Source organism: Trichoderma gamsii (assembly GCF_001481775.2).
Source record: "Trichoderma gamsii strain T6085 chromosome Unknown Scaffold_7.2, whole genome shotgun sequence".
Lineage (NCBI taxonomy): Eukaryota > Fungi > Ascomycota > Sordariomycetes > Hypocreales > Hypocreaceae > Trichoderma > Trichoderma gamsii.
The window spans coordinates 242,251-254,685 of record NW_020171344.1 but is presented as its reverse complement, the minus strand read 5'-3'; the positions used below and the strand labels follow the sequence as shown (position 1 = coordinate 254,685).

Below are 12,435 nucleotides of genomic sequence, written 5' to 3'. Positions count from 1 at the left end.
TCAGTTCTTGATTTTTGCTACTACTCTTGCCTCTTCAATCAATGATATCCTAACACAGGCTAGATGTGATCTTCTCCGGCCTCATGCACCAATAATAATGCTATGCCTGATCAGAAGATGACCTTGCGTTGACCACGAGGAAGCCAGAAGACTTTCTCGCTGACACCTGCCTCATCAAAGGCCTGAGAAGCCGGATCCTTGCCCTCAGTGAAGTGGCCCCATCCCTCAAAGTGCAGGGGCACGGCTTTGTCAACGTTGGCATCCTTAATAAGCTGTGCAGCTTGCTTTCCATCCATGGTAATCTCCAGAGGCTCAGGCTGTCCTACTTGAATAGCGGCCTTGCCAAGGTTGAGCAGGGCGAGGCTGATGTGGTAGCCCTTGAGGCTGTTGGCAACATCTTGGTTGTAGATGGTGTCACCAGAGAAATATATGGCGTTGGGAAGACCATTGGTCGAGCCAAAGTCGGAAGAAGTGACGATGAAGCCGATGCATTCGCCCTGCGGAGCATGTTCTGCCGGCGTGGCAATAATCTCAAAAGTCTTTCCGCCAGCAACCAGGGTGGCCTTGTCGCCAGGGTTGAGACCCGCGCAGACGGCTTTGTCACCAATCTGCACAGCGCCATCTTTGGTTGTGAAAACCTTCTTGCCTTCGAGGACCTTGCGACCGATCTCGTCGAGGTTATCGGGATGATCCTCGTGGCTGAGGAGAACGGCGTCGATGGGAGGAAGGTTTTCGGGCTTGATGGCGGGATCTTGAGTGTTCTTGAGCACAACAACGGGACGCACCCATTCCGAGCCGGAAGGGGAGAAAAATGGGTCGGTCAGGAAGGTGACATTGTCGATTTGGAGAAGGGCAGTGGCAGTCCCAATGTAGGTGACGCTGACGGAGCCCTTGAAAGACGACATTGTTGCTTGGTTCGATCCGGGAATTTGTTGACTGACTGTTGTTTGGTTGTTGGGTGAATAGGATCCTTGTTTGTGTGTTTGCTTCTGGAAAATTCTGGGTTTGAGATTCGAAGGAGGAGATGGAGGTATTTATCGTCGTTCCTCAACAACGTTGTCAACGGACTCAACTCGGGATACTTACCTAACTGGAACAGGACTTCTTAGCGATCATCATTCTGACAAACGTTGCATCACAAATACAAATCGCTGTTAATAATCGAGACATTGCAAATTCCTTTTCTGGCTATCTCGCTTAACTCGTCTTTGCGATTTTTGCTTGCTTTTCTACTCGATATTCTCGAACAATTGCAGTATCATGGCTGACTTATACCAACTTTGAAAGTCTTGGCGGGTTTTGCTACCGTAAACGGTTAGCGCCTTTTGATTGTCCACGAATAGTCCATCAGAGAGCAACATATTGTACAGCCAAATGGACAGGTTGTGACGTTTAGGTTGAAACGAATTTCGATATCAATCTTGTTGCTTTATTAATGCATTATTAATCGAATGTCAGCAACTATTTGCGCGGGTAAAGCATGGAGGGGTTTCTTGCTTATATGGTTTCTGGTGGCGAAGTACGGTTCGAGACTAAGACGACATGTATAGATGTCGGCAATTGGAAGTTGTGGTAGCCGACTTGAAATGACTCGGCCGGCAGATATTGGACCAAAGCAGTTATTTGTTGAACACCATTGCAATTAGATCAAGTTGCAAGTTTCTCATTCCATCAGTTGCAATGTGGTCAAGGCAACCAGTCTGATACCAAGATGGAATGGGTATGTATTGAGTATATCAGTTCGGCTGTATTCGTATGCTTAAATAAACGTCTCTTTATGTATTCTCAAATTAGCCGTTGGATATAAACGCTAATATCTCATTAGACTGTGTATGGATCTATGTGCGTAACACAACTCCAACCATGGCAGAAGTCTGCGGAGCTTCAGGCTCTCCTTCTTCAGCTATATCCATCTTCCACTTATGCATTGAGACAAGCCCAGGTTCGACAACAGAATATCCTTCCGTGATTTGTTTAACTACGTCAATATCTCGTATGATCAGAGGCGTAGGCGTCTTTGCATACACAGCAAGCACCTGTCGAATTTCTTCTTCCGTTACAAAGTTCGAGATTGTATGAGAAAAGCTAAGAAGGCTGCCCGAAGCAAGATTGTCTCGCAGGTTTTTGAGAATGGCGCGGTCGGTATCTATAGAGAAGAAATGCAGCAGTCCCATCATGAGTACACCCACAGGCTTCGAAAAGTCAATCAGCTTTCGCGTCTCTGGGTGGTTTAAGATCGGCTCTAGCTCGAGAACTGATCCTTGTATAAATGCAGTCGTAGGATCTCCACCAAGCATCTGCTGACCAAAAGCAACAGCGACATCATCGACATCCACATAGACGACGCGAGCGTTTGGGTTTACCCTCTGGGCCACTTGATGCGTGTTATCTGCACTGGGTAGTCCTGAGCCCATATCGATGAACTGGTCAATGCCTTGAAAGCACATGTATCGCACCGTACGGCGCAAGAAATGACGAGCTTCCACAATAACGTCGATGGTCTTTGGGTAGGCTTCCACGACCGCTGCAACAGCAGCCCTGTCTGAAGGATAGTTGTGTTTTCCGCCGAGATAGAAATCGTACTTGGCCCTGGTTAGACATAAAGAGAAGAAAATTTGTAAACTTCTTATTGTGTGATACATACCATCCGGGCAACTGAGGGCCGTAATACATCGACGCCGCTTGGGGGTTCGGGATCCATGCTAGCTTGCGCCATGTTACAACAACGAAGAAGCCTTCTGTTTTCTCGTGATTCACGAGTTAGGAGAGTATCGATCGAACGTTAAGAGATAAAAAAGAAAAGAAAAAATGAAAGAAAAAGAAAGAAAGGGAAAAAAAAAAGCGAGAAGAATAGAAGAGAGTCAAAAACAAGTCCCGAGTTAAAGAAAATGGAAGGTAGAGTGGGGAAGTCCTCTAATTCAACGATGACTAGTAATATAGAAACGCGTACGAGGAGCACATGAGGAAATGTAGTATTAGTCTACTTGAAGCAAAATGCCAACAGTGGAAGAAGAGGAACGCATGTAATATTTTAGGCCGTTTATGATTCAGTCTACAGGGAAGTGGATGGTTTTTTTTGGCGATACTGGCGTTGTTTTCAATGGGCTCCTTCAATATACTAAGGGTGCTAAATTGATGGATCTTTCATTTTTTTCCTTTTTAGGAAAGTGTATATATACCAAGCGTGTTCAATTAAGAGGTCCTTCGTCATCATATTCCCAGAAAAGTTATAATGTTTAAACAGCGATATGAGGTCACATGTATGATAACTTGATATCGCGCCCCTTTGCCACGACGATCCATGGCTATCATTCATATCACCAAAACCTTGACTTGTAACAACACACCAGCCACGTGCTCAGTCGGGTCTTTTGTAAAACCAATTCTTCCGAATAATCGTCAATATATGTAGCTCTATTCATGAGCAGTTTCCTTTTCCCATCTCTATATCTTTCTTGTCGCTCCTTTAGCTGTCCAAGCCAGGGCAATTCTCGGATGTAATGCTGGTAACAGCGGTGTGTGGCGCAGGGGAAGTCCAGATCAGGTTGAATGAATCATCCGGGTATGTAGGAGGTTTGTCAATGCCCATTGCATCCGCAATGTTGGTAAGCTCGCTGTGCTCCCAGCTAAACATTGTGTTAGTGAAACCTATCATACTCCGAGTAGTAATGATCATAAACACTCACCAGATGAGGATGTTGCCTGAGCCTTTGTAGCCACTGACGAGGTCGGCGACACAGTCGGACTTGGTCTTGCCGCAGCTTGTGTCAACAGTCAAGCCAAGGTCCTGGGCCAAGGGAGTGACTGTGTTAAGAGGACGAAGTCGGCTGTCATCTGAACTCACTCAGTCAACACATTGGAAGTCTAACAAGGTATCGAATGGTTCTGGCAGGATGCAACTCACCCTTGGGCTTCTCGGCAATGATGTAGCCAATGTTGTATTGGGAACTGGCACCAAAGACGGTTCTCAGGCATTGGGCGCGCTGCTGTCCTTGGGCGCTTAGGTTGGGATCGCTATCATCACTGGGCTTCTCGCCGTGTCGGATGAAGTAAACGGTCTGGGCGGAAGCCAGCGCGGCGCCGGCAAGGAGAACAACGGCGGCCTTCATCTTGGAATGGTTTTAAGAGACTTGCAAAGCTACGGCTGAAGAGGAAATGGTCTATGCGACTCTGAGGATGGGAACGGGGATAGTATTTATAAACCCAGCTCCTATCACACATATCACAGTGAGCGTAACGCCATAGTTGTATGTGGTTCCTCGCTTCTCCCCCTAATTCAGCTTGCATAGCATAGCTTTGGTTCCTTCTTGATCTAGATGTTTCAGCCGGCAACTGGAGCTGGCCAGGGCGCTATCTCCCAATCGCGGCTGATGCTCCGTAGGGCCAGCGAGGAGACAGGGAAAGGATCGACATTCATGCCCCCAAATTGTGAGTGCAGAAGAGTACATAGTAGCGCTGAAAGTGGCTTTCGAAACGCTGCCTGTAGATCATTTCGTTTCATGATCTAGCAACTGCCCTCATTGAGGCAGGTAAAAGCTCCGAGCGCATAAGAGCACGTAATTGGTAGATCTTTGAATGAACTCGAACATAGAGTCTCGCAACTCAAAATCTCAAAAGTTTCTCTACTCTTTGCTTCAACATCGCCAAAACGGCACATGCGACTCTAACCCCACGGCACATCCTTCAACTGTGGAGACCGCGGGCTGAGGCCCATCGGCTCGTCCCATCTAGCATTGCGGGAGCATTTAATTCCCGCTGCATCGCCTAACACGGGGATGCTACGCTGCATCTCATTGGAAGAAATCTCACGTCGTGATAGCGGGCGAAGCATCTCGGTAGACGTTTTAGGGAAGGCAGGTTAACTTGGATCTTATTTCTCGCCGTCTAACTCAGCAAGGATCGATATGCTTATTTTTTGCGGTGTTTTCCGTCGTCTTACAAATTTTTGTTGGAAAGAAAATGCAGTGGGTGGTTGCGTGCAAGGCGTGGGACGTGAAGCTGACAAGATATGGAACTATCGGCATTCTGGATAAAGCGGCATCACTTACACCAAGCGAGCAAACAGTTCGTTGAGGCAGTGCAAACATAGAACGAGCAGCTGCCCTATTGAGCAGGATATGAATTTTTTTACAAGCAGTGGTAGAAATTTTGGCACACGAGCAGTGTCCGTATCTGTCCAAATTTGTTCATACGCCCGATCTGAGACTGTGCATGAGCAGGTTGCGTGTAATACAATACTACCCAAAGTCTGGTATTGCAACCTTGCTGCTACCTTGGCGAAGTTGTTTGTGTATGACAACTTTACTCAGTTTCAGAAGAATGAGTGAAGGCTTCTGAGATGAATACTTCAGACTTGGCTTGATCTTCAGGCGTAATGCATGTGATTAAATCGTTATATGTGAGAACCTCCATTCTTTAATCGTATCGCTTGTTAAACTCGGCCCTTGCATTTTCAGCAATTGCATCGTCAACCAGAACCTTTATAGCCAGCATCGCCATGCCCTTCCCGCTCTTCATTGCCACCTTGTGAGAATCATCTGTTCCTGCAGCGGCCGCAAACTCGCGGCTATGCAGAGAAACACCCGGCGCTGTCTGGATGCCGAATCCACTGTGGATGCCAGGCACCACATGAGTGACATTGCCCATGTCGGTTGAGGCGTTGAAGCTCTCAAGCAGCTTCATATCAACCTTGTCGCCTAGAACAGCCATCTCCTCGATGTACGTCTTGCAAAGTACGGGATTGGACATGACGCTCTCGTACGTGTCCGTCCTATTGTCATGTAAGAAAAGCATTCATGGATAAACTTGCCTGCGAAATAACGAGAACTCTGTTACTTACGGAATATAATTGACCTTGCAAGCAGTCGCCACAGCAGCTGCCTCTATGCAAGCCTTTACTCGCTCTACCAGAAGCGCTCCACCCTTCGTCGTTGGAGCCCGGACATACCAATTCATGCGCGTGTAATCGGTGATGACATTTGGTACAGTCCCGCCAGCTTCGATCACACCATGAATCCTCTCATCAGGGCGGATCTGCTGGCGCAAAAGCGACACGTTGTTGTACGCAGCAACGGCGGCGTCAAGAGCGTTGACGCCATTCCAGGGTTCGCCAGCCGCATGTGCTGTTACGCCGCGGAACTCGACGCGGAACTTGAAGCTGGCGATGAGATCCAATCCCGCAACACCAGAGACTTTGCTGCCTCCCGAACCAATCATGCGGTGGATAGACATGGGGTGGGCCATGATGGATGCAGCAACGTCTTCTGGAGGGTTGAAGGCACCGGCAGTAATCAGTTTCGCCTTGCCGCCACCGCCCTCTTCAGCGGGTGTTCCCAGAATTCTCAGCCTGCCTGGGACGCCCAGCTTGGACAGAGCATGAGCGGCTCCAAGGAACGTGGCTATAGATGATGTGGCAATGAGGTTGTGGCCGCAGCCGTGTCCAATATCTGGCAACGCATCGTACTCGCAGCACACAACAACTTGCCGTCCGCCAGAGCCAATGGTCGCCTCAAAGCTGGTATCAAGGCCCCAAGTCTTTCGCTTCACATCGAATCCCTGCTTCTCCAAGAAGGCGGTGATTGTGTCGTGTGCTTGGAATTCTTTGTACCCAAGTTCAGGGTTATCGTGGATTGCTCTGTTTACTTCGCGAAGTTGCGCGCTCACCTCGTCAAGGTGAGAATTGACGAGCTGCCGCGCTTGCTCGATATCAACTTTGCTGCCCATGTCTAGTATGTTTTGCTATATTGTAAGACTGTTGAAGTTGGTAGGATCAGAAGTGATGTGAGTATTTCTCAACAAATATATATCTTTTCAAAGTCTTCATGACATCGCTATTCTCCTCCGATCTGATACGTAAAAGTGGGAGCGTTCCATTAGCTAGTGCCATCTCGCCGACTTGATTGGGTCTCCAACAGTTCCAATCTCCATTTGCTTGGCGACCATCGGCTTTGTTGGCGTCATGCGGGGTAGCAACCCCCAAATCTCAGCAGCTGTTAGGCCTATCTTCTGGAGCTGGAGACAACCTCAAGGCGTACTACGAGCGGCTGAGGCTTACCGACGGTCGGCAACTCAGCCGTAGCGACGGCGCACGAGGACAGCATCTCGCAGGCCTCCATTTTCTTAGGCGCCTTCTCGAGACTTAAGATGGGGACATCTCGTAGGCCCACTAAACAGATTGATAATACATTTTAGAATCAACCTCTTCCATTTCAACAGAGGGTCGACCTTTTGTTGCTTGAGTCAAACAGACAAAACTGGAACCTGAGTTGTTCGACATGGATCGTGCCAACTCTCCCGCTGGCCCTCGTCCAAAGACCCGCCGCTCCAAAAACGGATGCTATACTTGTCGCATCAAAAAGGTCAAATGTGACGAAGTGCGGCCGCGATGTGAGCGATGCGTCCGTCTTAGACGGCTCTGTGACTACGAGCCCAAGATGAAGCACAATGACGTGCTGGCCATGTCTCGGGGGTATAGGCAAGCCCTTGAGAGCTCCAAGACATTGCCAACTTGGGCACAACGTGCAGCATTAACTCGAGCCCTTGCTCTTCCAACACGGCTTCCAGAGTTTCCTAGTAGCGCGTGCTCGTTGGATCTCACTTCGGCTGATCATGAGGCAATACGCTATTTCCGTACGACGTTTGCTAGGATTCAGCACACCAAGAATCCTGATTACTCACTCTTCTCCATAATATTCACACTCGCTGAGGATGAGCCCATGGTTATGCATGCCTTATTGGCTCTCGGAGGCAATGAAATTGAGTTTCGGCGGAACAGCAATTCGGATGGTATTGTCAGACATACTCCCGCGACTGAGCAAGGACGCCGTAGCAAGTGGACTCCTGTTCAACACTATTCAGCTGCTTTGGGTCTTTTAGCCGATGTAATAGGGGCTGCAGACGACGGTCGGCAGTTGGAGTTGGACCCCATCTTTGCCGTGTTATACCTGATGCTTGTTTACGAGCAAAAGTATGGTGACGGGTCGTGCTCAGGGTTATCAAACCATTTGGCTGGAGCTGCCTTGATTGTGAAATATCGATGCCAGAACCTATCAGATCAAATATCCAAGCGTGGGTGGCAGGGAACCCCAGTATTAGCTCGAACAAAGCAGCTGCAGGGCCACGCAGATGAACTTGGTTTGTCGCTTTTTGTGATCCGGCTGCTCGTCTGGATTGCCCTTTGTGATTCAACAGCCGCTACTTTTGGAATTGGTGGCCAGTTCAATGCTGAGATAAAGGGCATTATGGGGCCCGATGACCCTTCCTCCATTGCCGGCTTCGATGCTCTGCATAGATACTCGAATTCTTTATATCGCTCCATGTGGGGTGATTCATATCCGCAGGTAGAACTGCTGGATGACGTGGAGAATCGAGACATCTTTGCGTTTCTATGCGCCTGCATGCAGCTTCGCGCCATGATCTCTGGACTGGTCAGCCTTGATGTGAATGAGCTTAGGCAGCTCGTACCCGCAGTTGAAGCTGCCTTTGAACAGATTGACAAACGTTATGGGGAGCTACTTGAGGTAGCATCAAACATTTCTCTGTCTACAGACAGTTCACATCGGCTAGTCGCCAACATTCGCGCCTTTGTTCCCCTATATCATGCATCTAAACTTGAACTCCTCCGTCTAATCCGTGGAAAAGAAATAGCTAGCAGCACAGAAATCGTTCCAAAAATACATATCAGCGCCATCATTGATTTGGCCATCCAAGCGGATAAGCATCAAGGTATTGAAGCTGTCATTCGGGTTGCTTGGCCGCTCTATGTGGTTGCTCTTGAGACAAATGACGAGGTTCATCAACGTTGGATCCTTGGTCGATTTCAGATGATGAGTCGCTACAGCAAGAATTTGGAACGCGCACACCGATTCTTAAAAGAAGCTTTACCGCTGGGGGGGATTTCTGGTAAAAGAATAGGGGTTGGTGAAAATCCTCGCCTGTTGAATGGTGAGATATTCGTCATATAGTGTAGCAGCGCTTCATCAAGTTTAGTTGCTGCAGACTATGGGTACCAAGCAAATCTGAGGATGAGATTTTTGCATGCTCTTAAAAGATTGCAGTATATAATGAGTCTTTGACATTTTAACGACTTTGAACGTGATTGGATATGGATATGAAGCACGGATCGATATCGTTTAAGCCAATGATTACGCATAGCAAATAGCTTAATGTTTTATCTCGGCAGCAGCATTTTGAGTTTCAATGGTCTCATCGGAGAATTAGCAGCACTGCGTTATCTGTAACTTCCTATACAAGTTTCTTTAGCGTGCTCTTAGCCTTTCCTTGCTGTTCAGATTGGAATGTTGATTTCGAATTCCGGGCATAGGGGGGATCCAAATATCACAATTAGCCCCGACTAGCTCACATTTAGTACGCGAGCTACCAAGCGAGAGACGAGATACCCCATTGTCCTCTTTCAAACATGTATTGGCAATGATAAATCCTCGTTCTTGTGAAACAGTCACTTTGAGCGCCATTGGATAAGTTATTGAATCGCCATGAATTGTAACGAACTCCAAGAAAACACCACTGGGGAGCGATATATGATCAAGCGGCCCAAGGCGCTGCAATGGTTTCATAATGGGCGACTCGTAAAGGAAAGCGATGAGGAGCGACAAGCAGGTCGTTTTGAGCTCTTTCTCGATTTACTGTGTAAGTTGTGGCAGTCTTTGAACTGAATCAAAAGAGGTGTTGCTAACAGAGACATCAAATATTGCGATGCAGACGTTGCCATTGTAGCGAATTTCAGCGACGACCTCGCCGAAAACCCAGATGGACAGCACCTCGCCAAATACATTCTCATTTTTGCGCCTGCATGGCACATATGGGTCGATCTTCGCGAAATTATGAACTCATACTACACCGATGACCTCCTCCAACGACTCATCATCCTATGGGTCATGGCGCTCTTGGTTCTGTACGCGAATAATGCCCGCCTCGTTGACGAAGATTTGACGGCGATGCAAACGACCGCTGGTGCCTACGTCGTAGCCCGATTCACCACCATGTGCGCGTTTCTCGTCTGCTCCTTCGCTAGTTATCAGCATCGCGCGCAGGCCCGCGTTTTGGCTTTTTTCATGTTCATCGGCCTGTTCATCACTATTCCGCTATTCTTTGAACAAGTCAGCATTGAGGCCAAAATCGCCGTTGTCGCTGTCATCATCTTCTATCAGGAGATTACCTGGTCACTCACTCTAAGCCCCTGGATCAAGCGCAAGTTGAAACTCACATACAGCACGGCGGTTGACATTGCTCACGAGATAGACCGCATGGCTGCATTCTTCATCATTATTCTCGGCGAGTTTGTCTATAGCGTAATTGTTGGCGACCCAGCTGGGGTGGGCTTAACACAGGGCTATGCCAAAGCTGCTTTCACGCTCATCATTGCCTTCTGCCTCAATTGGATATATGTCAGCGGTGATGGAAGCTTGGAGGCAACACATCCAATTCGGCGATCTGCTTGGACGGCCTTTGGCTTCTTTCTGCTTCACTTGCCGTTGTCCGCGTCGTTTCTCATTGGCGGTCACATTGCAGCCATCAGCACGCGGCTGGACGAGTTTGAAGATGGGCAGCGATGGCTTCTAGGAGGAGGTCTGGGTGTTGGCATGTTTTGTCTCTGGATCTACGGCATGTTGTATCGCACGCACGATGAAGATTGCCTGATCATGTCAAAGACACCCCGAATCGGTATGCGTCTGGTTGTCGCCATTATTTTGCTTACATTACCTGCAACGAACGATGGCTTGTCCACGACGGATTTCATGGCAATAGTCATGTCGCTGTTTGCGTTTTTGGTCATCTGGGAGACTGTTGGAGGGCTTCTCAAGGGGGCTCAGGTCTTTGAGCCCTGGACTGATCGGAATCCGCCTATAAGAGATGAGGAGGGCAGCGAAGAGGATTTGTGAGGCGCTCGTGCTGCTACATCGTTCACAGTCAGAAAATGAATCGTTACGGCGATGATTTGTCAATTAGGCAGAAGGAATTTGTTCCTCTTTACATAATTATGCCATGAGTTTAATCTGTTATTTATGTGCATATTTACGTACGTATGCCTGTATCCTCAACTCTGTAGGCCTCCCGCATGGCACAGATAAGCGCCACTGTACGACACATGCAGCTATAGCCAATTACACGGCCTAAAGCCAAGGCCTGTAGGATCAAAATGTGAGACCGACACTGTTAAAAAAAAATGTTTTTTCTCCTTGCATACTGCACTTTGAAGTTCATTCTAATTGGTCTTCAAGATATTGCCGCCCAAGCTCCGCACTTACATGCAGGTAACTGCGCATAGCTTAGGCAGCTTTCAGGCTTCTCCATTTGGCCATCTTCACTTTGAATCTTAATTAAAACGGCCCATACAAGATTTTTCATCTTTGAATATCACCTGGAACACAAAGTCATGTCTTCGGTTTCTCGCATCCGAGGCGGTCTGGTGAACGCCCAACGGGAGGTTTCCAGGCGTGCCGATGCGGCCAACCTGCCCAATGCTATTCACCGGCCTGATGAAGAAGCTCCCGACATTCATTCTCGCAACGAAACTTCAATAACTTATGAAGGTGCATCTATCAACGCCATCAGTCATATAGAGAGCGATAGTCGTATTGCTGGCGACGACATCATCGGCGAATGCTCGAGCCCTTCCGTTACGACTCAAGATCATCTTGAAACAACCGAAAAGACGACACTGAACTTTGGAGCTACTTCTTCAAATGTTGAAGACATGAATGGGGCGCAAGAACCTCCTGCTCAGAGCTCCGCTGATGGAGCTCAGTCAACCACTCAACGCGTGAGTGTAGGAATCGCTATCTACGAATTTCTAAGAACATCGCATATCTTTAACACTGTTATCGAATAGCTTAGCAAAGCTGCCCGAGAGAATCCTATGCTTGCTGCAGCCACTGTGGTCACCGGAGCAGGAGTTGCTGTCATTGCTGCTCCTGTTCTCATCACAGCTCCTATTATGGGGATAGCTGGAATGGTGGGATTTACGCCGGCAGGAGTAGCTGGAGGTAAGAGCACCAATCTTCCCCATCATATTAATCACCATATTTGATGAAGCACATCTTCTCACAAATAATTAAAACGTAGCTTCTATTGCATCGGCATTGCAAGCAAGCATCGGCAATGTTGCTGCCGGAAGTATTTTCGCCACGATTCAAAGCGCTGCAGCTGGAGGATACGGTGTAGCGGCTTTGGCTGGCACGGCTCAGGCTGTTGGAGGTGCCGTTGCCGGCGCTGGAAGCATTGGCACAGCTTGGACTTGGCTGAGAGGCAAGGCGAAAGAAGATATACAAGAGGGAGAATCATCAAAAGCAAAGCCACCACAGCAGTAATGGTTACTAGGGAAGAGTTTTGAGGGGGTTTGAAGAAGCAGTTCTCATGTTCAGTCGCTCAATGTTAGATGAACATATATGATTGCATCTCAAACCAGGCCGACAT

The 12,435-nt window shown here is 48.2% G+C and overlaps 7 protein-coding genes across 7 annotated transcripts; 3 read left to right on the top strand and 4 right to left on the bottom strand.

The window, feature by feature from the left end:
- Positions 1-110: 110 nt before the first annotated feature.
- TGAM01_v202739 (hypothetical protein) lies at positions 111-905 on the bottom strand (the record flags this gene model as incomplete). Its single annotated transcript, XM_018802193.1, has 1 exon — positions 111-905. One exon carries the CDS (start codon positions 903-905, stop codon positions 111-113), a length of 795 nt encoding a protein of 264 aa, XP_018664548.1.
- Positions 906-1,838: 933 nt separating this feature from the next.
- On the bottom strand, positions 1,839-2,673 carry TGAM01_v202737 (hypothetical protein; the record flags this gene model as incomplete). Its single annotated transcript, XM_018802192.1, has 2 exons — positions 1,839-2,589; positions 2,645-2,673. 2 exons carry the CDS (start codon positions 2,671-2,673, stop codon positions 1,839-1,841), a joined length of 780 nt encoding a protein of 259 aa, XP_018664547.1.
- Positions 2,674-3,466: 793 nt separating this feature from the next.
- On the bottom strand, positions 3,467-4,109 carry TGAM01_v202736 (hypothetical protein; the record flags this gene model as incomplete). The annotated part of the gene is made up of 3 exons (XM_018802191.1): positions 3,467-3,626; positions 3,687-3,834; positions 3,905-4,109. The coding sequence occupies 3 exons, from the start codon at positions 4,107-4,109 to the stop codon at positions 3,467-3,469; spliced, it is 513 nt and encodes a 170-aa protein (XP_018664546.1).
- A 1,306-nt stretch (positions 4,110-5,415) lies between these two features.
- Positions 5,416-6,723, bottom strand: TGAM01_v202735 (metal-dependent amidase/aminoacylase/carboxypeptidase; the record flags this gene model as incomplete). The annotated part of the gene is made up of 2 exons (XM_018802190.1): positions 5,416-5,770; positions 5,840-6,723. 2 exons carry the CDS (start codon positions 6,721-6,723, stop codon positions 5,416-5,418), a joined length of 1,239 nt encoding a protein of 412 aa, XP_018664545.1.
- Positions 6,724-7,274: 551 nt separating this feature from the next.
- On the top strand, positions 7,275-8,963 carry TGAM01_v202734 (hypothetical protein; the record flags this gene model as incomplete). Its single annotated transcript, XM_018802189.1, has 1 exon — positions 7,275-8,963. The coding sequence occupies one exon, from the start codon at positions 7,275-7,277 to the stop codon at positions 8,961-8,963; it is 1,689 nt and encodes a 562-aa protein (XP_018664544.1).
- A 531-nt stretch (positions 8,964-9,494) lies between these two features.
- Positions 9,495-10,901, top strand: TGAM01_v202733 (hypothetical protein; the record flags this gene model as incomplete). The annotated part of the gene is made up of 2 exons (XM_018802188.1): positions 9,495-9,648; positions 9,721-10,901. 2 exons carry the CDS (start codon positions 9,495-9,497, stop codon positions 10,899-10,901), a joined length of 1,335 nt encoding a protein of 444 aa, XP_018664543.1.
- Positions 10,902-11,395: 494 nt separating this feature from the next.
- TGAM01_v202732 (hypothetical protein) lies at positions 11,396-12,329 on the top strand (the record flags this gene model as incomplete). Its single annotated transcript, XM_018802187.1, has 3 exons — positions 11,396-11,782; positions 11,852-12,005; positions 12,085-12,329. 3 exons carry the CDS (start codon positions 11,396-11,398, stop codon positions 12,327-12,329), a joined length of 786 nt encoding a protein of 261 aa, XP_018664542.1.
- Positions 12,330-12,435: the final 106 nt, after the last annotated feature.